The 22,011-nt window shown below is 44.4% G+C and overlaps 1 protein-coding gene across 5 annotated transcripts in view; it reads right to left on the minus strand.

Annotated features, from left to right (window-relative positions):
- mdc1 (mediator of DNA damage checkpoint 1) overlaps positions 1 to 22,011 on the minus strand; it is a 94,916-nt gene that overhangs the window by 32,511 nt on the left and 40,394 nt on the right. For 4 of the 5 annotated variants that reach the window (XR_009512392.1, XM_059970980.1, XM_059970977.1 and 1 more), the window contains exons 8-9: positions 20,675 to 20,773; positions 7,859 to 7,909 (exon numbers count right to left, since the gene is read on the minus strand). Coding sequence is in view for 4 of the 5 variants with exons in the window: in XM_059970980.1 (XP_059826963.1) it covers positions 7,859 to 7,909; positions 20,675 to 20,773 (150 nt within the window). In the remaining variant the exon portion in view is untranslated. The remainder of the gene's footprint in view (positions 1 to 7,858; positions 7,910 to 20,674; positions 20,774 to 22,011) is intronic. The other variant, XM_059970978.1, reaches the window with a different exon arrangement.

The following is a 22,011-nucleotide window of genomic DNA, read 5'->3' on the forward strand; positions in this document are numbered from 1 at the left end:
CAGCAAGCTTTAATACTATTCCTCACTGTCCACTACCCCCAACCCCACCCTCCCAATCTTGGTGTCATCCCCAAATTTGTTGATCCAGTTTACCACATTATCACCCAGATCATTGATACAGATGATGAATATCAAGGGGCAGCACTGACCCCTGTGGCACACCATTATTCACAGGCCTCCAGTCAGAGAGGTAACCATCTACTACCACCCTCTGGCTTCTCCTGCAAATCCAATTGACTACCTCATCTTGAATGCAGAGCAACTGAACCTTTTTGACCAATGCCTTGCTAAAGTCCATGTGGACAACACTCACCGCCTTGCTTTCATTAACTTTTCTGGTAACTTCCCCAAAAAACTCTAAGACTGGTTAGACACGACTTACCATGCACAAAGCCACATTGACTATACCTAATCAGTCCCTGTCTATCTGATCCCTTAGAATACATTCCAATAACTTTCCCACCACTGATGTCAGACCCACCAGCCTATAATTTCCTGGTTTTTCCTTAGAGCCTTTCTTAAACAGCAGAACAACATCAGCTATCCTCTAATCCTCCAGCACCTCACCCATGGCCAAGAACTTTTTAAATACCTCTGCTATGGCCGCTGCATTTTCTGTGATAGCCTCCCACAGGCTTTGAGGGAACCATCTGCCTTAATTTGCCTCAAGACAGCAAACAGCTCCTCCTGTAACCTGTCCAGGGTTCATGACTTGCTGCTACATTGCCTCACATCTACAGACTCTGATCCCATCTCCTAAGTAAAATACAGATGCAAAAAAATCCACTTACGATTTCCCCCATCTCTTTGGCTCCACGCGTAGTTACCATTCTGATCTTCCAGAGGACCAATTGCTATCCTTTTGCTCTTAATACATCTGCAGAAGCCCCTAGGATTCTCCTTCACGTTCTCTGCTAGGGCAACCTCATGTCTCCCTTTAGCCATCCCGATTTCCTTCTCACTGTTCTTTTGCATTTCATATGCTCATTTGTTCCTGCTTGCCTTTACGTGCTATGCACCTCATTCTTTTCCTTAACCAGGGCCTCAATGTTTCCCTAAAACTGTTATCTTTATGTTTTATTCCGACATCATGTACAAACCCTGTACTCTCAAATTTTCACTTTTGAAGGCACATACACCTTACCAAGTACTTTTGCTAGAAAAAAAGCCTGTCCCAATCCAGACTTGCCACATCCTTTCTGATACCATCAAAATAACCTTTCTCCAATTTAGATTCTCAGCTTGAGGCCCGATCTTTTCCATAAATATGTTGAAACTAATAGCATTATGATCACTAGATGCAGAGTTTTCTCCGACACAAACTTCTGTCACCTGCCAGTCTCATTCCCTAATAGGAGATCTGCTAATGCACTATCTCTAGTTGGGACTTCTACATACTGTTTGAGGGAACTTTTCCACCCTGCTCTTTTACAGAGTGGGAGTCCTAGTCAATACGTGGAAAGTTAAAATCACCTACTATAACAACCTTTTTTCTTGAAACAGTCCGTAATCTCTCTGCAATTTGCTCCTTTAAACTCCCACAGACAGGTCGGTGGATAACAATATAAGTATTGTCGTACCGTTCTAATTTCTTGGTTTCACCCATAACACCTTACCAGATGAGTTCTCCAGTCTATCCAGACAGAGCAATGCCGTGACATTTTCCCTGTCTAGTAACACCACACCCCACCCTTTGATCTCTCGTGTTCTATCACATCTAAAACGACAGAAGCCCAGAACCCTAACCCTCCTGCAACTAAGTCTCACTAATAGCTATAATGTCATAATTCCACATGTTGATCCAAGCCCTCTCCAAATACTCCTTGCACTAAAATATATGCAGCTTAGAACATTAGTCCCACCACGCTTTACCTTTTGATTCCTGACTTTGTATGTAGGCTTAACAACATCTTTCTCCACAACCTCACCATTATCTGCCCTGGTACTCTGGTTCCCATCCCGTCCTATAACACAAAATGCTGGTGGAACACAGCAAGCCAGGCAGCATCAATAGGAAGAAGCACTGTCGACGGTTCGGGCCGAGACCCTTTGTCAGGACTAACTGAAAGGAAAGATAGTAAGAGATTTGAAAGTGGGAGGGGGAGGGGGAAATACAAAATTTTAGGAGAAGACCAGAGGGGGTGAGGTGAAGCTGAGAGCCGGAAAGGTGATTGGCAAAAGGGATACAGAGCTGGAGAAAGGAAAGGATCATGGGACGGGAGGCCTAGGGAGAAAGGGGGAGGGGAGCACCAGAGGGAGATGGAGAAGAGGCAGATTGATGGTCAGAGAGAGAGAAAAAAACAAACAACTAAATATGTCAGGGATGGGGTAAGAAGGGGAGGAGGGGCATTAACGGAAGTTAGAGAAGTCAATGTTCATGCCATCAGGTTCAAGGCTACCCAGACGGTATATAAGGTGTTGTTCCTCCAACCTGAGTGTGGCTTCATCTTGACTGTAGAGGAGGCCATGGATTGACATATCAGAATGGGAATGGGACATGGAATTAAAAATGTGTGGCCACTGGGAGATCCTGCTTTCTCTGGTGGACAGAGAGTAGGTGTTCAGTGAAAAACTTGCATCATGGCTGATTTATTATCTCTCTCAATCTCATTCTCCTGCCTTCTGCCCATAACCATTGACATCCTGAATACTCAAGAACCTGTCAATCTCCTCTTTAATTATTCTCAATGTCTTGGCCTCCACAGCTGTCTGTGGCAATGAATTCCACAGATTAACCACCCACTGGATAAAGAAAAACCTCCTCATCTCTTTTGTAAATGGACATCACTCTATTCAGAGGCAGACTCACCCACCATAGGAAACATCCTCCCCACATCCATGCTATCCAGACCTTTCAATATTCAATAGGTTTCAATGAGATCCACCCTTCATTCCTCTAAATTCCAGGGAGTACAGGCCCAGAGCCACCAAACATTCCTCATAGAATCATTCTTATCCAATCCAAGAATCGTTCTCATAACCCTCCTCAGGATTCTCCCCAATGCCAACAACATGTTTTCTTAGTTAAGGGGCCCAGAAATGCTCACAGTACTCCCAGTGTGGTCTGACCAATGCCTTATAAAGGCTCAGAATCACACCTTCTATCTTATATTCTAATCCTCTCAAAATGAATGCCAACATTACATTTACCTTCCTTACCACCGACTCAAACTACAACTTTATGAAATCCTGCATGACGACTCCCAAGTCCCTTACACCTCTGATTTTTGAATTTTCTCCCCATTTAGAAAATAGTCTATGCCATTATTCCTTCTACCAAAGTGCATCACCACAACTTCCCTACACTATATTCCATTGGCCACTTCTTTGCCCATTTTCTCAATCTATCTAAGTCCTTCCAGACTCCCTGCTTCCTCAAAACTACCTGACTCTCCACCTACCTTCGTATCATCTGCAAACCTGGCCACAAACAGTCAATTCCATCATTCAAATTATTAACATACAGCACGAAAAGCAGCAGCCCCAGCATGACCACTGCAAAGTAGCACGAGTCACTGGTGGCCAACCAGCAAAGGCCCCCTCTCGTTCTACTGCCAGTCATCAAACTTCATTTTTATTAACTTATTTAGAGATCCAGTGCTGGAAAAGACATTTGGGCCCTTCAAGCCACCCCACCTCACAACCCCGAATTAACCCTAACAAACAGACATACTTTATTGATCCCTAGGGAAACTGGGTTTTGTTACAGTCGCACCAACCAAGAATAGTATAGAAATATAGCAAAATAAAACCACAAATAATTAAATAATAATAACTTAATTATGCCAATGGAAATAAATCCAGGACCAGCCTATTGGCTCAGGGTGTCTGACACACCGAGGGAGGAGTTGTAAAGTTTGATGGCCACAGGTAGGAATGACTTCCTATGACGCTCAGTGTTACATCTCGGTGGAATGAGTCTCTGGCTGAATGTACTCCTGTGTCTAACCAGTACATTATGGAGTAGATAGGAGTCATTGTCCAAGATGGCATGCAACTTGGACAGCATCCTCTTTTCAGACACCACCGTCAGAGAGTCCAGTTCCACCCCCACAACATCAATGTCCTTATGAATGAGTTTGTTGATTCTGTTGGTGTCTGCTACCCTCAGCCTGCTGCCCCAGCACACAACAGCAAACATGATAGCACTGGCCACCACAGACTCATAGAACATCCTCAGCATCGTTTGGCAGATGTTAAAGGACCTCAGTCTCCTCAGGAGATAGAGACAGCTCTGAGCCTTCTTGTATACAGTCTCAGTGTTCTTTGACCAGTCCAGTTTATTGTCAATTCGTATCCTCAGGTACTTGTAATCCTCCACCATGTCTATACTGACCCCTTGGATGGAAACAGGGGTCACCGGTGCCTTAGCCCTCCTCAGGTCCACCACCAGCTCCTTAGCCTTTTTCATATTAAGCCGCAGATGATTCTGCTCGCACCACGTGACAAAGTTTCCCAACGTAGCCCTGTAATCCGTCTCACCTCCGTTGCTGATGCATCCAACTATGGCACAGTCATCAGAAAACTTCTGAAGATGGCAAGACTCTGTGCAGTAGTTGAAGTCCGAGGTGTAGATGGTGAAGAGAAAGGGAGACAGGACAGTCCCCTGTGGAGCCCCAGTGCTGCTGACCACTCTGTCTGACACACGGTGTTGCAAGCGCACGTACTGGGGTCTGCCAGTCAGGTAATCAATAATCCATGACACCAGGGAAGCATCCACCTGCATCACTGTCAGCTTCTCACCCAGCAGAGCAGGGCGGATGGTGTTGAACGCACTGGAGAAGGCGAAAAAACATGAGTGCTCACCGGCTTGTCCAGGTGGGCGTAGACACAGTTCAGCAGGTAGACAATTACCAGCAGGTAACCTAATCGGGGACAATTTACAATGACCCATTACATCTTTGGAATGCAGGAGGAAACTGAAGCACCTCCCACAGTCCAAAGACGAAGAGGTTGGGGTAACCTCCAATATGGAGTCCCTGTACATTCTTCCTGTGAAATTTGTGGGTTTTCCCGTGCATTTCACAGGAAGGACATACGAGACTCCTTACAGAGGATGCCAGAATTGATCTCTGCTGCCCCGAGTTGTCATATTGTCTTGCTAACTGCTATGTTACTGTGACACCCAGTGAAGATGCATGGATCTTCTAACCGTGCTAATATCTTTCCTGTAACACCATGGGTTCTTATCTTGTTATGAGCCTCACGTACATCACCTTGTCAAGGGCCTTCTGAAAATCCAAGTACACTATATCCACCAACTCTCCTTCGTCTACTTTGCCCGCTGTTTCCTCAAAGGATTCCGATGTTTGTCAGGCAAGGTTTTCCCTCAAGGAAACCATGCTGACTATTGAATCGGGTGTCTCCAAGTGCCCCGAAACTTCATCCTTAATAACGGACTTCAACATCTTCCCAGCCATTGAAGTCAGGCTAACTGGCAAATAATTTCTTTTCTTCTGCCTTCCTCCCCTCTGAAAGAGTTGAATGATATTTGCCATTTTCCACTCCTCTGGGAGCATTCCCGATCCAGTGATTATTGACAGATTAGAATGAATGCCTCTGCAATCTCTTCAGTTACCTCTTCAGGAGGTGACTACACTTCAGCGCTGTAGGTCCATCTGGTACACATGATTTAACTACCTTCAAAACGTTTTTCAGATTCCCAAGCAACTTCTCCTTTGGAATAGCAACTACACTTACTTCTTCCCCTGACACTCTCAAATTTCTGGCATACTGCTTGTGATTTCCACAGTAAATACCAACCCAAAGTAATTATTAAGTTCCACTGCTTTTGCTCCCCATTACTATTTCTCCAGTGCTATTTTCCAGCAGTCCAACATACACTCTTGCCTCTCTTTAATTCCTCCCATATTTGGAAAAATACTTTTGGTACCCTCTTCTCTCTTTGTGGCTTCTTTTTTGTTGCCTTCTGTTGGTTTTTAAAATCCTCTAACTTCCCACTATTTTTTTCCTATATTATATATGCCCTCTCGTTTGCTTTTATGCTGCCTTCAACTTCCCCGTCAGCCACAGCTGCTTCATCCTCTCTTTAGAATACTTCTTCGTTTTTAATACATACCTATCCTGCATCCTCTAAATTGCTCCGATTGCTGTTCTACCATCATCCCTGCTAATCTCCTCTTCAAACCAGCTTTGGCCAGCTCTCTCATGCCTTTGTAATTCCCTTTACTCCACTGTAATACTGATACATCTGACTTTAGTTCCTCCCTCTCAAACTGCAGGGTGAAACCTATCATATCATGGTCATTGTCTCTTAATGGTTCCTTTACCTTCAGCTCCTTATCAAATCTGGTTCATCACACAGCAACCAATCTAGAATTGCCTTTCCCCTAGTAAGCTCAACCATAAGCTACTCCTGATGGCATTCTATAAATTCCCTCTCTTGGAATCCAAAACCAACATGATTTCCCCAATCTGTCTGCATATTCAGATTGTCACTACTGTAACTTTGTCCTGTTCTACACGTCTTTTCTATCCCACAGTGTAATTTGTATCCCTGGCTACTGTTCGGAGGGCTGTATATAACTCACATCAGGATCTTTTTACACTTGCAGTTTCTTAACTCTACCCATAAGGATTCGACATCTTCCGATCCAGTCACCTCTTTCTAAGGAGTTGACATCAGTTGTTACCCTGTCCTCTCCATCTACCTGCCTGCCCTTTCGATACAATGCACATCCTTGGATGCTAAGCTCCCAATTACGATTTTTCAGCCATGACTCAGTGATGCCCAATACACTATATCTGCCAATCTCTACTTACGTTACAAGATGATCTACCTTATTCCATATACTGCGTGCATTCAACAATAACACCTTCAGACCGGTATTCATCACCCTTTTCGATTTTGTTCCCATGTTACACTTCAACTATCTCACCGACTGCAATTCTGCCCTATCATCTGCCTGTCCTTCCTCATAGTCTCACTACACACAGCAACTGCTTGTATACCAATTGCTCCATCCACAGCCCTAACATTCCTGTTCCATCCCCAAGGTAAATTAGTTTATACCCTGCCCAACAGCTCTAGCAAACCTGCCCACAAGGCTATTGGTCACCTTCGTTTCAGGTGTAACCTGTCCTTTTTGTGCAGGTCATACCTTTCCCAGAAAAGATCTCAACAATCCAGAAATCAGGTGAGGTGCCAACTTTTATCACCATAACCAGTTACACTTGAAACTGGTCAGTGGCAACTGCATTCTATGGGATCCTGCTGTGCTCCAAGGGATCCAACATCTACAAGATCAGCACAAGAACAGGCCATTCGGCCCATCCTGTCTGTGCAAATCATGACATTGATCTGAATCATCTTCAGATGGGGGGGGGGGGGGGTTGCCTCAAAAAGGCAGCATCCACTAATAAGGATCCTCACCACCCAGGACCCGCTCTCTTCTCATCAGGGAGTAGGTACAGGAGCCTGAAGACTCACCAAGTTTTTAAAACAACCTCTTCCCCTCTGCTTTCAGATTCCTGAACAGTCCACCTTTTTTGTACTTTTTATACTCTATAAACTTATAGAACCTTTTTATTTATTGTAGTATACTGCTGGCATGAAGCAACAATTTCACGTCCATTACAATAAACCTGGCTCTGATTCATGCCCTGCTCGTTCAAGTGCAAATACAAACTGACTCTATCCTATTCATGCTCCTTAACATCATATACTTCATCATGTTTAATTTTATATGCAGTCCGATCTCTCCTCGGCATCCAATGCTCCACAGAAAAGAGTCCAGGTTTGTCCATCCTCTCCTGACCTAGCAGCTAATACTCTCCAATATAGGCCACCACCCCTCCACTATGTTACTGTCCAGTCCCTTGCACCTCTCTAACTTACCTTCCTCCTGACTGAGTTCCTTCCCATGATCGGAAGCAGTAGTAATGGAGCCTGGAGAAAAAGTAACAAACACCATGACCATTAAATAAAGTAAAAAAAAAAATCAGCCTTTATAGACACTGACCTGACAAACTTTACTGATTAGACATGCATGCATTAAAAGTAAACAGGAAAGAATGTGGTATTTCCCATCTTAGCCGCTGATTACTGGTCACCTTTAAACAAAGCTGTGCCTGTTGCCTTGGTGTTGCCAAAACACAAAAGATTCTGCAGATGCCGAGAATCTTAAGCAACATCACAAAATGCTTGAGGGTACTGTCTGACTTGCTGAGTTCCTCAATGCCTCCTCCACTCCTGCCCACCACACCTTCCTTCCCAGCGCTGATGAAAGATCTCTGTCTTAAAACGACAACTCTTTATTCCCATTCACAGACGTTGCCTGGCTTGCTGGGTTCCTCCAGCTTTTTTTGTATGTTTTGCCCACATAGAAGGATCTCTTGTTCCATTGCCTTTCCAGCACAAAGACCTCATGAAAAATGGATAGGAAAGGTACAGATCACTCGCGTGACTGTATTAATTATACTTCAGCTGAATGGTGTGCATTTTACAGCAAAGCTAAAGGAAAATCTCAGCCACGTTTAAAAAAGAAACTGAGGTGCAGCTGAAAAAGGATCTAGTGCTTTCCCAGCGAGTATGATGAATAAACTCTTCTTGGGATTCCAGCTGGGTACACGTATCAACTTTAATTGACATTTCAATGACAAACTCCGCCGTGTTCATCAGGGGTGATGCCTAGGCGGGTGGTATTTATACCCCTTCATCCATCCCTCCTGATTGGTAAGTCCTCATCAGATGGGACAGCAGAAATCTAATTGGATGAGGAATATCACTTGATTCGAGCATGGTCCTGGCTACTGCAAAACTGCAAATGTTTCTCCACTCTTTAGAAAGGGAAGAAGGCAAAGAAATGAAATTATAGACTAACCTCAGTGGCTGGGAAGATACGAATAATAAAATAAGTCAAAGTCAGCATGGTTTCTGCGAAACATAGAAAATAGATGCAGGAGTAGGCCACTCGGTCCTTTGAGCCTGCACCGCCATTCAGTATGATCATGGTTGATCATCCAACTCGGAACCCTGTACCTGCTTTCTCTCCATACCCTCTGATCCCTTTAGCCACAAGGGCCATATCTAACTTCCTCTTAAATATAGCCAATGAACCGGCCTCAACTGTTTTCTGTGGCAGAGAATTCTACAGATTCACCACACTCTGTGTGAAGAAGTTTTTCCTCATCTCGGTCCTTTCCCCTTTATCCTTAAACTGTGACCCCTCGTTCTGGACTTCCCCAACATCGGAAACAATCTTTCTGCATCTAGCCTGTCCAATCCCTTTAGAATTTTATACGTTTCAATAAGATCCCCCCTCAATCTTCTAAATTCCAGTGAGTATAAGCCTAGTCGATCCAGTCTTTCTTCATATTAAAGTCCTGCCATCCCAGGAATCAACCTGGTGAACCTTCTCTGTACTCCCTCTATGGCAAGATTGTCTTTCCTCAGATTAGGGGACCAAAACTCCACACAATACTCTAGGTGCAGTCTCACCAAGACCTCGTACAACTGCAGAAGAACCTCTCTGCTCTTGTATTCAAATCCTTTTGCTATGAATATCAACATAACATTTGCTTTTTTCACCGCCTGCTGTACCTGCATGCCCACCTTCAATGACTGGTGTATAATGACATCCAGGTCTCGTTGCATCTCCCCTTTTCCTAATCGGCCACCATTCAGATAATAATCTGTTTTCCTGTTCTTGCAACCAAAGTGGATAACCTCACATTTACCCACATTAAATTGCATCTGCTATGAATTTGCCCACTCACCTAACATATCCAAGTCACCCTGCATCCTCTTAGCATCCTCCTCACAGCTAACACCGCCACCCAGCTTTGTGTCATCCGCAAACTTGGAGATGCTGCATTTAATTCCCTCATCTAAATCATTAATATATACTGTAAGCAACTGGGGTCCCAGCACTGAGCCTTGCGGTACCCCACTAGTCACTGCCTGCCATTCTGAAAAGGTCCCGTTTACTCCCACTTTTTGCTTCCTGTCTGCCAACCAATTCTCTATCCACATCAATACCATACCCCCAATACTGTGTGCTTTAAATTTGCACACTGATCTCCTGTGTGGGACCTTGTCAAAAGCCTTTTGAAAATCTAAATATACCACATCTACTGTCTCTCCTCATCCACTCTACTAGTTAAATCTTCAAAAAATTCTATAAAATTCGTCAAACATGATTTTCCTTTCACAAATCCATGCTGACTTTGTCCGATGATTTCACCTCTTTCCAAATGTGCTGTTATCACATCTTTGATAACGACTCTAGCATTTTCCGCACCACCGATGTCAGACTAACTGGTCTATAATTCCCCGGTTTTTCTCTCCCTCCTTTTTTAAAAAAGTGGGGTTACATTAGCCACCCTCCAATCCTCAGGAACTAATCCAGAATCTAAGGAGTTTTGAAAAATTATCACTAATGCATCCACTATTTCTTGGGCTACTTCCTTAAGCACTCTGGGATGCAGACCATCTGGCCCTGGGGATTTATCTGCCTTTAATCCCTTCAATTTACCTAACACCACTTCCCTACTAACATGTATTTCCCTCAGTTCCTCCATCCCACTAGACCCTCAGTCCCTTATTATTTCTGGAAGATTATTTATGTCCTCCCTAGTGAAGACAGAACCAAACTAGTTTTTCAATTGGTCTGCCATGTCTTTGTTCCCTTTGATTAATTCACCTGTTTCTGACTGTAAAGGACCTACATTTGTCTTGACCAATCTTTTTTCTTTTCACATATCTATAAAAGCTTTTACAGTCAGTTTTTATGTTCCCTGCCAGCTTTCTCTCATAATCTTTAGGGAAATCTTTCCTGACAAATCTGTTACAGTTCTTTGAGGAAGTAACAAGCAGGGTGGACAAAGAAGAGGTAGTGGATGTCAATTACTTGGATTTTCAGAAGGCATTGGATAAGGTGCCACACATAAGGCTGCTTAACAAGATAAAATCCTCTGGAGTTATAGGAAAGAGGAATGAGGAATGGCTGACAGGCAGAAGGCAGCAAGTGGGAATAAAAGGAGTCTTTTCTGGTTGACTGCCCGTGACTAGTGGTGTTCGTCAGGGGTCAGTATTGGGACTGCTACTTTTCATATTCTTTGCCAATGATTTAGATAATGGAATTGACGGTTTTGTGGCAAAGTTTGGGTATGATACCAAGATAGGTAGAAGGGTAGGTTGAGGAAGCAATGAAATTGCAGCTGGACTTAAACAAATTGGAAAAATTGGGCAAAAAAGTGGCAGATGGAATACTGTGTTGGGAAATGTAGGACACTGCATTTTGGTAGAAAGAACAATAGTGTGGACTATCATCTAAATAGGGAGAAAATTCAAATATCAGAGGTGCAGAGGGACTTGGGAGTCCTGGTGGAAGACTCCCAGAAGGTTAACTTACAGGTCGAGTCTGTGGTAAAGAAGGCAAATGCAATGTTACCATTTATTTCAAGGGGAATAGAATATAAAAGCAAGGAGGTAATATAATAGGCTTGTGAGACCGGAGTTTTGCGCCTTGGAAGGTTTCCAGGGCGCAGGCCTGGGCAGGGTTGTATGGGAGACCAGCAGTTAAGGAGGTAATGGTGAAGTTTTATAATTAAGACACTAGTCAGGCTGCACTTGGAGTATTGCCACCAGTTTTGGACACCGTATCTCAGAAAGGATGTGTTGTTATTGGAGAGAGTCCAGAGGAGAGTCACAAGGATGGTTCTGGGAATGAAGGGGTTACCATCTGAGATGTGTTTGGCTGCTTTGGGCCTGTACCCAATGGAATTTAGAAGAATGCAGGGGGATCTCATTGAAACTTACCAAATGTTGAAAGGACTGGATAAATTGGATATGGACAGGATGTTTCCTATGGTGGAGGTATCCAGAATTAGAGGGCACAGCTCCAAAATTGAGGGACAACCTTTTAGAATAGATGTAAGGAGGATTTTTTTCTTTAGCCGAATAGCAATGAATCTGTGGAATGCTCTGCAATAGACTGGTGGAGACCAAGTTCATTGCAATTTTTAAAGCTGAAGTTGATAGTGTCCTGACTGGTCAGGGCATCAATGGAAGTGGCGAGAAGGCAAGTGTATGGGGTTGAGTGGGATCCGGGATCAACCATGATGGAATGGTGGAGAAGCCTTGATGGGCTGAATGGTCTAACTCTGCTCCGATGTCTTAGGATTTTATCTGTATTAAACCACACCATGTCATCCTTTTATTATGTTACAGATAATAAATACAACACCAGAACCTCCAACGCCTGTCCGCATGGTTCATGAACCATATTGGATTGATTGGAAGGATGCGGCAAGTGTGGATGCGGTTGATTGATCACCTGGTAAATCATTGGGCCTCCTACGCGTGGGGCTCACTCTCTCCGTGTGGGCTTTCAAGTGCACACGTTTTGGTCTCGGTGGGCCCGGTTCATTTTTCCAGCACTACAGCTTTCAAAGTTCCAAGTACATTTATTATTCCAATATGTATACTGTGTACAACTTGAGATTTGTCTCCTTACAAGCACCACAAAACAAAGAAACCCAAAGAATCCACTAAAAAACAGACAACTAATGTACAGGAAAAAAAGACAAATTGTGTAAACAATAAAAGTAAACAGACTTTCAGAACTGAAGTTCCCAAAAGTGAGTTCACAGCCACGAAGCCAGTCATCGCTGCAGCCGATCGAGGAGCCCGTTAGTTCAGACCACAGTCTCAGTTCATCACAGAGACGGGTAAACCTCGTGGAGCAGGGAGCTGAGCATCATCCCGGCCCTCGCCTCTAACCCTGATACCCCGACCTTTTCAATCTGGCCCAGTGCTTAAATCTGTCAAACCTTGGGTCATTCTTCGCTCTCGGACCCCAGCCCTGCCACTTTGATACAGTCTCAGGCCGCACTCTCGCCACCTCAATTTGGACAATACCCAACCTTTCCAATTCAGGACTGTGCTTAAATCGGTCAACCATCAGACCAGCCGATTTAAGTGTATAATCTGTCCCAGTATGTACAGTGGCTAACATGACTTGGTAAAAATATTTAATCCTACTACTCCACTGCCATTCTTACTCGTAATAAGTAATAAGTAATAAGTAGCAGTACCGGAGCAGAATTAGGCCATTCAGCCCATCGAGTCTGCTCCACCATTTTCTCACGGCTGATCCCAGATCCCATTTAAACCCACACACCTGTCCTCTCACCGTATCCCTTGATGCCCCAACCAGTCAGGAATTTATCAACTTCCACTTTGAATATACCCGTGGACTTGGCCTCCACCATAGTCTGTGGCAGAGCATTCCAGATGCACCACTCACTGGCTAAAACAGTTCCTCCTTACCTCTGTTCTCAAAACTGAGCCCCTCAATTTTGAGGCTGTGTCCTCCAGTTCTGGATACCCCAGCAGAGAAAACATCCTATCTATACCCACCTTATCTAGTGCTTTCAATATTCTATAAATTCCGATGTGCTCGTCCTGCATTCCTCTAAATTCCAGTGAGTACAGGCCCAAAGCTGCCAAACACTCCTCATATGTTAACCTTTCATTCCTGGAATCATCCTCATGAACTTCCTCTGGGGACCCTCCAATGACAATACATCCTTTCTGAGATATGCGGCCCTAAACTGTGGACAAGTGGACTCTTTCCCAACAACTGAGGTTAGGATAACTGGCCTATAACCTCTTCTCTTTCATCTTCCTTCCTTCTTAAAGAGTGGAATGACATTTCCAATTTTCCATTCCTCCGGGACCATGCCAGAATCAAGTGATTCTTGCATCCGTTATCTCTTCAACAACCGCTTTCAGGACTTTAGGATGTAGCCCACCTGTTCCAGGTGACTAATCCACCTTGAGATTTTTCAGTTTGCCGAGCATTTCTTCAATAGCAATGGCACTCACTCTGCTCTCTGACATTCACGGATCTCTAGCATACAGCCAGTGTCTTCCACTGTAAAAAGTGAACAAAGTCTTCAACTAACTTTGCCATTTCTTTGTCCCCCATTACTACCTCACCAGCATCATTTCCCAGTGGTCCAATATCAACTTCTTCTGTGGGACATATATATCTTACACCTTGTGAACTATTCCCAGAAACTTCAGTCATCTCTGCTCTGCCATCATCCCCACCAGTATCCTCCTCCAATCCACCTGGGCAAGCTCCTCTCTCATGCCTCTGTAATTCCCTTTATTCCATTGTGATACTGATACATCTGACATGCTTCTCTCCCTCAAATTGCAGCATGAATTCAATCATATTATGAGCACTCCTCCTAAGGGTTCATTTATGTTAAGCTAACTAATACAATCCGGGTTATTACACAACACCCAATCTAAGATAGCCATTTCCCTAATAGGCTTGAGCACAAGCTGCTATAAAAAAGCCATCTTGTAGGCATTCAACAAATTCCCCCTCTTGCAATCCTACACCAATCTGATATTCCCAATCCCCTTTCATACTGAAGTCCCCATTACAGTTATCACATTACCCTTAATACATGCCCTTTCCAGCCCTCTTTGCAACCTCAACCCCACATCTTGGCTACTATTTGGAGGCCTATATATATGACTTCCATAATGGTTTTTTTACCCCTCCAGTTTCTTAACCCCACCCACAAAGATTCAACATTCTCTGACCCTATGTCACCTCTTTCTAAAGATTTAATTCCATCTCTTACTAACAGAGCCACACCGACACCTTCCTGCCTGCCCTTTCAATACAAAGTATTTCCTTTGATGTTAAGCTCCCAACTATGGCCACGACTCAGTGATGCCCGTAACGTCACACTGACCAATCTCTAATTGCACCACGAGTTCATCGAACTTATTCCCAATGCTACACGCATTTAAACACAACACCTTCAGTCTTCGCCCTTATGATTTTTTGCCTCTGGGGTTAAAGTCTCAATCTAAGGAAAATGGAGAAGAGCAAAGAGCAGGGAATAGGTTGAAGGGTCAAAAGGAATTACTCACCTAGCACTTCACCCCAGCCTCCACTCCTTCCCCCATTACCTGGGTTGCAGCAACATAAGCACAAGCCATCTTCTGCCTTTTAGTATTCATGCACCAGTCCATATGCTGCCTGCCAGCAGACTGTGTAGTTACAATCACGCCCACATGCCTTCCTCATGCAGCATCTGTTGTCTCTGCAGTGAGCGATCACCACGTAATGCTCAGAAGCTACATCCCTCGGCCAAACCCTCACCCGAAGCAGCCTCAGCAGGCCAAAACCCGCAGGCAAGCTCTCTGTCGTGTCGGGGTGGAGGAAGCTCGCTGGCTCAGCCTAGCCTTGCTTCTGGAGACTGCAGCTTTTCTGGTTTTAATGCAGCCAAGCTGTCATACTGGCCACTGCGTTTCAAGAATCAACAGTGGTAACGATTCGGTCCCCGTGAGCTTCAATCCTTCCTGCCTTGCAAGCCAAGTAGCATGAATATTCAGACTAAGAAGAACATTTCGGCCTTTATAGACAATCGGCCAAACAAGCTTTACTGATTCTGCGTGGACATATTAACTTCAGGCAGGGAGGAATGTGGCATTCTCCAACCTAGGAATCTGTCCAGGAACAGAAAAGGCAACAGAAAGTGGACACAGCCCAGTCCACTTGTAATATTCCCAACTCCAGTATCTAGGCCATGCTCTCTATTCTCTGCAAAAATCAGGCAGGAGGTACTGGAGCTTTGGGTGTCACACCGCGCAAAAAATAAATAAATAAATAAATAAATAAATTGATAATGTTGTTCACCTCAACTCTGAAGTGATTCTACAACCTACTTTCAAGGACTCTTTACAACTCATGTTTTTAGGAATAGCTTTTATCTGATCAGTTTGTTTTATTTTGCACATTGGGTTTGTGTCAGTTTTTTGTCTCTATACAGTATAGTTCTCTTCCTTTTCCACGCCCCCATCTTCAGCCAATGTTTTTGTTGTTTATAATTAACTCTCCACCATAGTCAGCTGTGATCAATCTCTATCTCACCACATAGATACTCAACCACACAGACTTTCGAAAGCAAGCAGCCTTTTAAAAACAGAATCAAAAACTGGTGGGCAAGGGAGAAAGGGAAGGATTTAAGAGACCTGAGGGAAACTTCTTCATATAGATTCGGTCGTGTAGATAGGACCATAAGATATAGGAACATAATTTGTACCATCAAGTCTGCTTCACCATTCAATCATGGCTAATTCTTCCAGTCCTTCCTCAGCCCTACTCACTGTAACCTTTGATGCCATGTCCAGTCAAGAAACTATCACTCTCTGCCTTAAATACACCCAGCAACCTGGCCTCCTCAGCCACCTGCGGAAACAAATTCCAACTGACCACCCTCCGGCTAAAGAACTTTCTCCGCATCTGTTTTAAATGTACACTATCCTGACGTTGTGCCCTCTTGCCCTAGACTCCTCCACCATGGGAAACATCATTTCTACATCTACTCTGTCTAGGCCTTTCAATATTTGAAAGGTTTCAATGAGAATCACCCCCCCCCCCCCCCCAATCCTTCTAAATTCCAGACCAGAGCGTTTTACAATAACCCTTTCATTCCCGGAATCATCCTTGTGAACCTCCTCTGAAACCTCTCCGATGCCAGCACATCTTTTCTTATACAAGGAGCCCAGAACTGATCACAATACTCAAGGTGAGGCCTCACCAGTGTGAAGTGTGAGTGTGAAGCCTCAGCATCACATCTCTGCTCTTGTATTCAAGACCTTTTGAAATGAATTCTAACATTGCGTTTGCTTTCTTCACCATCAACTCTACTTGCAAGTTAACCTTCAGGTGTTCTGCACAAGGACTTCCAAGTCCCTTTACTTCTCAGATCTTTGGATTTTCTCCCCGTTTAGAAAATAGTCCACACATTTATTTTGACTATCGACATGCATGACTATGTATTTTCCAACATTATATTTCATTTGCCACTTTCCTGCCCATTCTCCTAAATTGTCTAAGTCCTTCTGCATCCAATCCATTTCCTCAACATTACCTGCCCCTCCACCAAACTTTGTATCATTAGCAAACTTGCCAACAAAGCCATTTATTCCATCATCTAAATTATTGCTATACAGCTGTAATGTGTTGTATTATTTCATGCTAATGTAATGGTTTCTCTCTAGTACAGTGTCTGGCTTATGACTAGAGATAATGGGGACTTTGGAATGTGGGCTGGCTAATGAGATGTTTTTTTTTATACACCCAAGCGAAGGTTTTGCAGTCTTTTATTCGGCGGTAGATGGAGACAGCACATGCCCAACGCTAATGGGGAAGTCGAAGTCTGCAGGACAGAGCGGACTTGGAATGGGGCCGGGAGTTGATGCTGAGGGGAAAATCGATGAACTAACAGACAGGAAAACAGTGAGCTCCAACATTATGCATTAGACTGCTTCATGAGAATTCTTTTTTTCCTTTACTAACCTATAGTCAGATTAAGAATTATAAAGCTCAATCGTTTATTGCATATTGTGTACTGTTCGTTATTTCGGGGTACTGATTTGTAACAGAGAACACATCACACAGCATCCACCCAGATTTCTCAAGTTTGGCTGGGCTGGAGGCGGCTTTCCCCTAGATTAAGCCGCTAGCTGAACCGGAGGGTTGCACAGCATAAAAAGAAGCGGTCCCTACACCGACCCCTGAGGAACACCACTAGTCACCGGCAGCCATCCAGAAAAGGATCCTTTTATTCCCACTCGCTGTCCTCCTATCAATCAGACAATGCTCCAACCATGGCAGTAACTTTCCTGTAATAGCATTGAGTACAACTACATGAAACACTACCATAGCAAAACTGCATCCATCATCGAAGTTCCACACTACCCAGGCTATGCTCTTTTCTTGCTGCTGGCGTAAGAGCCTCAGGACTTGCTTGAGAACAGTTACTACCCCTCAACCATCAGGCTCTTGAACAAAAGAGGATATCTACATTCATTCTAATTCCGGTGTTGCCATAACCAATGATTCCACAGATTTGCTAAGTATGCCTGCAGACAGATAAAGAACCTCTATGCGGAGACATGTATGTACTCTGATAATACGTTCTACTTTGAGCTTCAAAGAGTTTGTTTCGTGCTGTGTTACTGAAGGACTATGTCTTTGAGGATGGCAAGAGACTGCAGAGGGTTCTAGACTCAGCCATCTCCACTCCAGGCACTACCTCCCCACCACTGAGGACATTTTCAAAGGGCCGTACCTCAAGAAGTCATCATCCATCACCAAAGGCTGTTAACATACAGACATGCTCTCTTCTTGTTACCACCTTCAGGGAGGAGGTACAGGAGCCTGAAGACCCAGAATGATTTAGAAACAGCTTCTTGCCCTCTGTCATCAGATTTCTGAACGGCCCATGAACACTACCTAATTTTCTTTTTGCACTGTTTCTGTTTGAAATTTAGAGTAATTTTAATATCCTTGCACTCCACTGCTGCTGCAAAACAACTAATCTCACGTCATACAATTCGGTGATAATAAATCCAATTGTCCTCAAAATTTTTAAAAAGACAATTCCTTTCCCTGACATGTGGTGGAGCTGTTCAGTAACCTTTTTGATCAAAGCTGTGATCAAACTCCATTCAGTCGCAGTGTGAAGTACAAGAACTGATGCATTGCCCCTTTAAGGTACTGATTTGTCCTCCCCCATGCAAGAGCTGTTAAAAATGATTCATCAAAATCTTGGCTGGGTGGTCAGCTATACAAATGAGAGGCCAGATTGCCAGGGCAACAGAAAGAAAATGCAACCTCTCATTTCAGCTCTGGGGAACAACAAAGACACCTTGTTAGAAAACAGCCCCATCTTTTTCAGGTTGAAACATCTCAACAGCAGACTAAATGCATCTGGGAATCATAAGCGGCAGGTTTAATTGCTGATCACACAAGCTATCTGCAGTGAGGGGTGGGGGTGGTGGTGTTATTTAAGAGAAACAGGCCCTTCCAGCCTATCACGCCTACGCCACCCAATTACACCCAAACATTAACCTACCAAACTGCACGTCTTGGAATACGGGAGGAAACTCGAGCACCTGGAGGAAACCCATGTGTTCACAGGAAAAGCATATATAGACAGTAGTAGGAATTGAACCGGGACAACTAGCTCTGAAATAGTGTTACGCTAAAATTTCCCACGGCTCAACTAAGGTACCCCATGCAAGGCTTATTGAGAAAGTAAGGAGGAATGGGATCCAAGGAAAGATGGTAGACTGAAAGGCCTGTATTGTGCTATAGGTTTTCTATGTTTCTGTTGCTTTGTGGATCCAGAACTTGCCCACAGAAGGCAGAGTGGTTGTAGACGGGTCATATTCTGCATGGAAGTCGGTCACCAGTGGAGTGCCTCAGGGATCTGCTCTGGGACCCTTACTCTTCATGATTTTTATAAATGATCTAGATGAGGAAGTGGAGGGATGGGTTAGTAAATTTGCTGATCACACAAAGGTTGGAGGTGTTGTGGATAGTGTGGAGGGCTATCAGAGGTTACTGCAAAATATTGATGGGATGCAAAACTGAGCTGAGAAGTGACAGATGGAGTTTAACCCAGATAAGTGTGAGGTGGTTCATTTTGGTAGGTCAAATATGATGACAGAATATAGTATTAATGGTAAGACTCTTGGCAGTGTGGAGGACCAAAGGGATCTTGGGGTCCGAGTCCATAGGACACTCAAAGCTGCTGCGCAGGTTGACTCTGTGATTAAGGCGGCATATGGTGCCTTCATCAATCGTGGAATTGAATTTAGGAGCCGAGAGGTAATGTTGCAGCTATATAGGACCCTGGTCAGACCCCACTTGGAGTAGTGTGCTCAGTTCTGGTCGCCTCACTACAGGAAGGATGTGGAAACCATAGAAAGAGTGCAGATGAGATTTACAAGGATGTTGCCTGGATTGAGGAACATGCCTTACGAGAATAGGCTGAGTGAACTCGGCCTTTTCTCCTTTGAGCACTGGCAGATGAAGGGTAACCTGATACAGTAGAGGTATATAAGATGATGAGAGGCATTGATCGTTTGTATAGTCAGAAGCTTTTTCCTAGGGCTGAAATGGCTAGCACGAGAGTTTTCAGGTGCTTGGAATTAGGTACAGAGGAGATGTCAGGGGCAAGTTTTTTTTCTTTTTTTACTCAGAGAGTGGTGAATGCATGGAATGGGCTGCCGGCAACGGTGGTGGAGGTGGATACGATAGGGCAGGTCAATGGAGCTTAGAAAAATAGAGGGCTGGGTGACCCCAGGTAATTTCTAAGGTAGGGACATGTTCGGCACAGCTTTGTGGGCCAAAGGGCCTGTTTTCTATGTCTCTATTTGGGTGGCAAGGCAGAAGTGGCAGCAAACGACTCTGGGGTTATGATTGTTAACTTGCTGAGGTTGAGATTGTGGTGAAGCTGGCACTGTGCCACCGAAACAGGATACAAACACAGGCAGAGGTGGCAATACTGTGCGGGGCAGAGCAATGAAACTCCCGTGATATCAACTTTCACTGGAACTTGAAATTCCCAAGGACAACATGCACTATTAGCCAACCAGCGGCACAGCCCTGAGTTCGATCCAGAGCTTGGGTGCTGCTTGTTGAGTTTATAGTAATAAGCTATATTTTGTCCTACCAAAGGATCCCTTCCTTTCATCAGCCAAACATTTGGTTTGAAGGAGTAATAAGATAGACTTGTTAGTTCAAGACTTGGTCCATGGCCAAGTCTGGCCCCGAAAGCACCTGAAAGGCAGGAAATATGCAGTGGGCAAATGTTCGAATCTTACTTTGCAAAGGCTCTTCGCTGAAAACTGGAGGCTGGAGGTTGAATGGAGGCGAGTGGAGAGATGAATCTTCCTCCAGGTTCTGCACTGCCACAGGGTCACCTGTGGGAAACATTAGTGGGTGTACAAAATCACGAATTGACTGAACGCAGTATATATCAAAATGTACTTCCAATTAAAAAGGTAGATGTTTTTTGAAAGCTGGGCTGCTAAGTACAAGAACAACACTAATCTGATTCAAGCAACACACACAAAACATTGGAGGAACTCAGCAGACGAGGCAGCTTCTATGGAAAAAAAGTTGCCAGTTGACATTTCATGCCAAGACTCTTCAGCAGGACTGGAGAAAAATATGAGGAGTCGGAATAAAAAGATGATCCAGTGCAAACAGTATTTGTCCCACTGTATCTGGCATAGGGAAGTTCCAACATACATGGGATAAATACCCCTGGAAATGCACAGCTGGAGATATACATGGGACAAATACTCCCGAAAATACACAGCTGGAGATATACATGGGACAAATACTCCCGAAAATACACAGCTGGAGAAGGTGTTGGGTCACCACCAGCATTTAAGAAGTATCAGGATGAACACTTGAATCACTCAGACATAGAAGGCCAAGTGCTCTGACACAGGATTAACATGGAAAGATGTCTCCTGGTCATCCTGTCCTGACAAACTCTTGGCCCAAAACATTGACTGTTTATTCCTCTCAATAGATGATGCCTGACGTGCTGAGTTCCTCCGGCATTTTGTGTGTGTTACATGAGCTTTCCGGCACCTGCAGAATCTGTTCTGGGCGTACGCATGCGTGAGTGTATCCATCAGTTGCATTCTGTGAAAGAGACAGAGGGAAAGCGAGTGAGTATGTAGGTGTGAGAGCGAGAAAGCGAAAGAGCAAGAGAGTGAGAAACAGTTTGTCTGTCTCCGAGTATGATTTGAGCCAGATGGCATGCTCCCATACTGTATGACTATGACTCCCGTGCACTGAACATGAATGAGAGCTCTGATGTAATCGAGACTGAACGTGGTCATTGCAGCTTTACTGATACAGTTACTGTATCAGGAATCTGGCACAAACCCAGCAAAGAATCACCTCGGGACTCTAGTGTGGACAGACTGCCCACGAGGACTGCAGCTGGACAGACTAGGGGTGTGGGTCTGAGTACCCAGGCTGGTACAGTAAGCACAGTCGATGCTGGGGACCTGCAGCAACTGCAGGTCCTGGTTGTGGGAGCAGGGAGGAGGGATAAGGGAGAGAGACTCCCATTCTCGCTCTTCCCCCTCTCCTTCCTCCTCCTCTCACTCACCCCCCCCCCCCCCCACCCTTCACTTTG

The sequence above is a fragment of the Hypanus sabinus genome, chromosome 5 (assembly GCF_030144855.1).
Source record: "Hypanus sabinus isolate sHypSab1 chromosome 5, sHypSab1.hap1, whole genome shotgun sequence".
Taxonomy (NCBI): domain Eukaryota; kingdom Metazoa; phylum Chordata; class Chondrichthyes; order Myliobatiformes; family Dasyatidae; genus Hypanus; species Hypanus sabinus.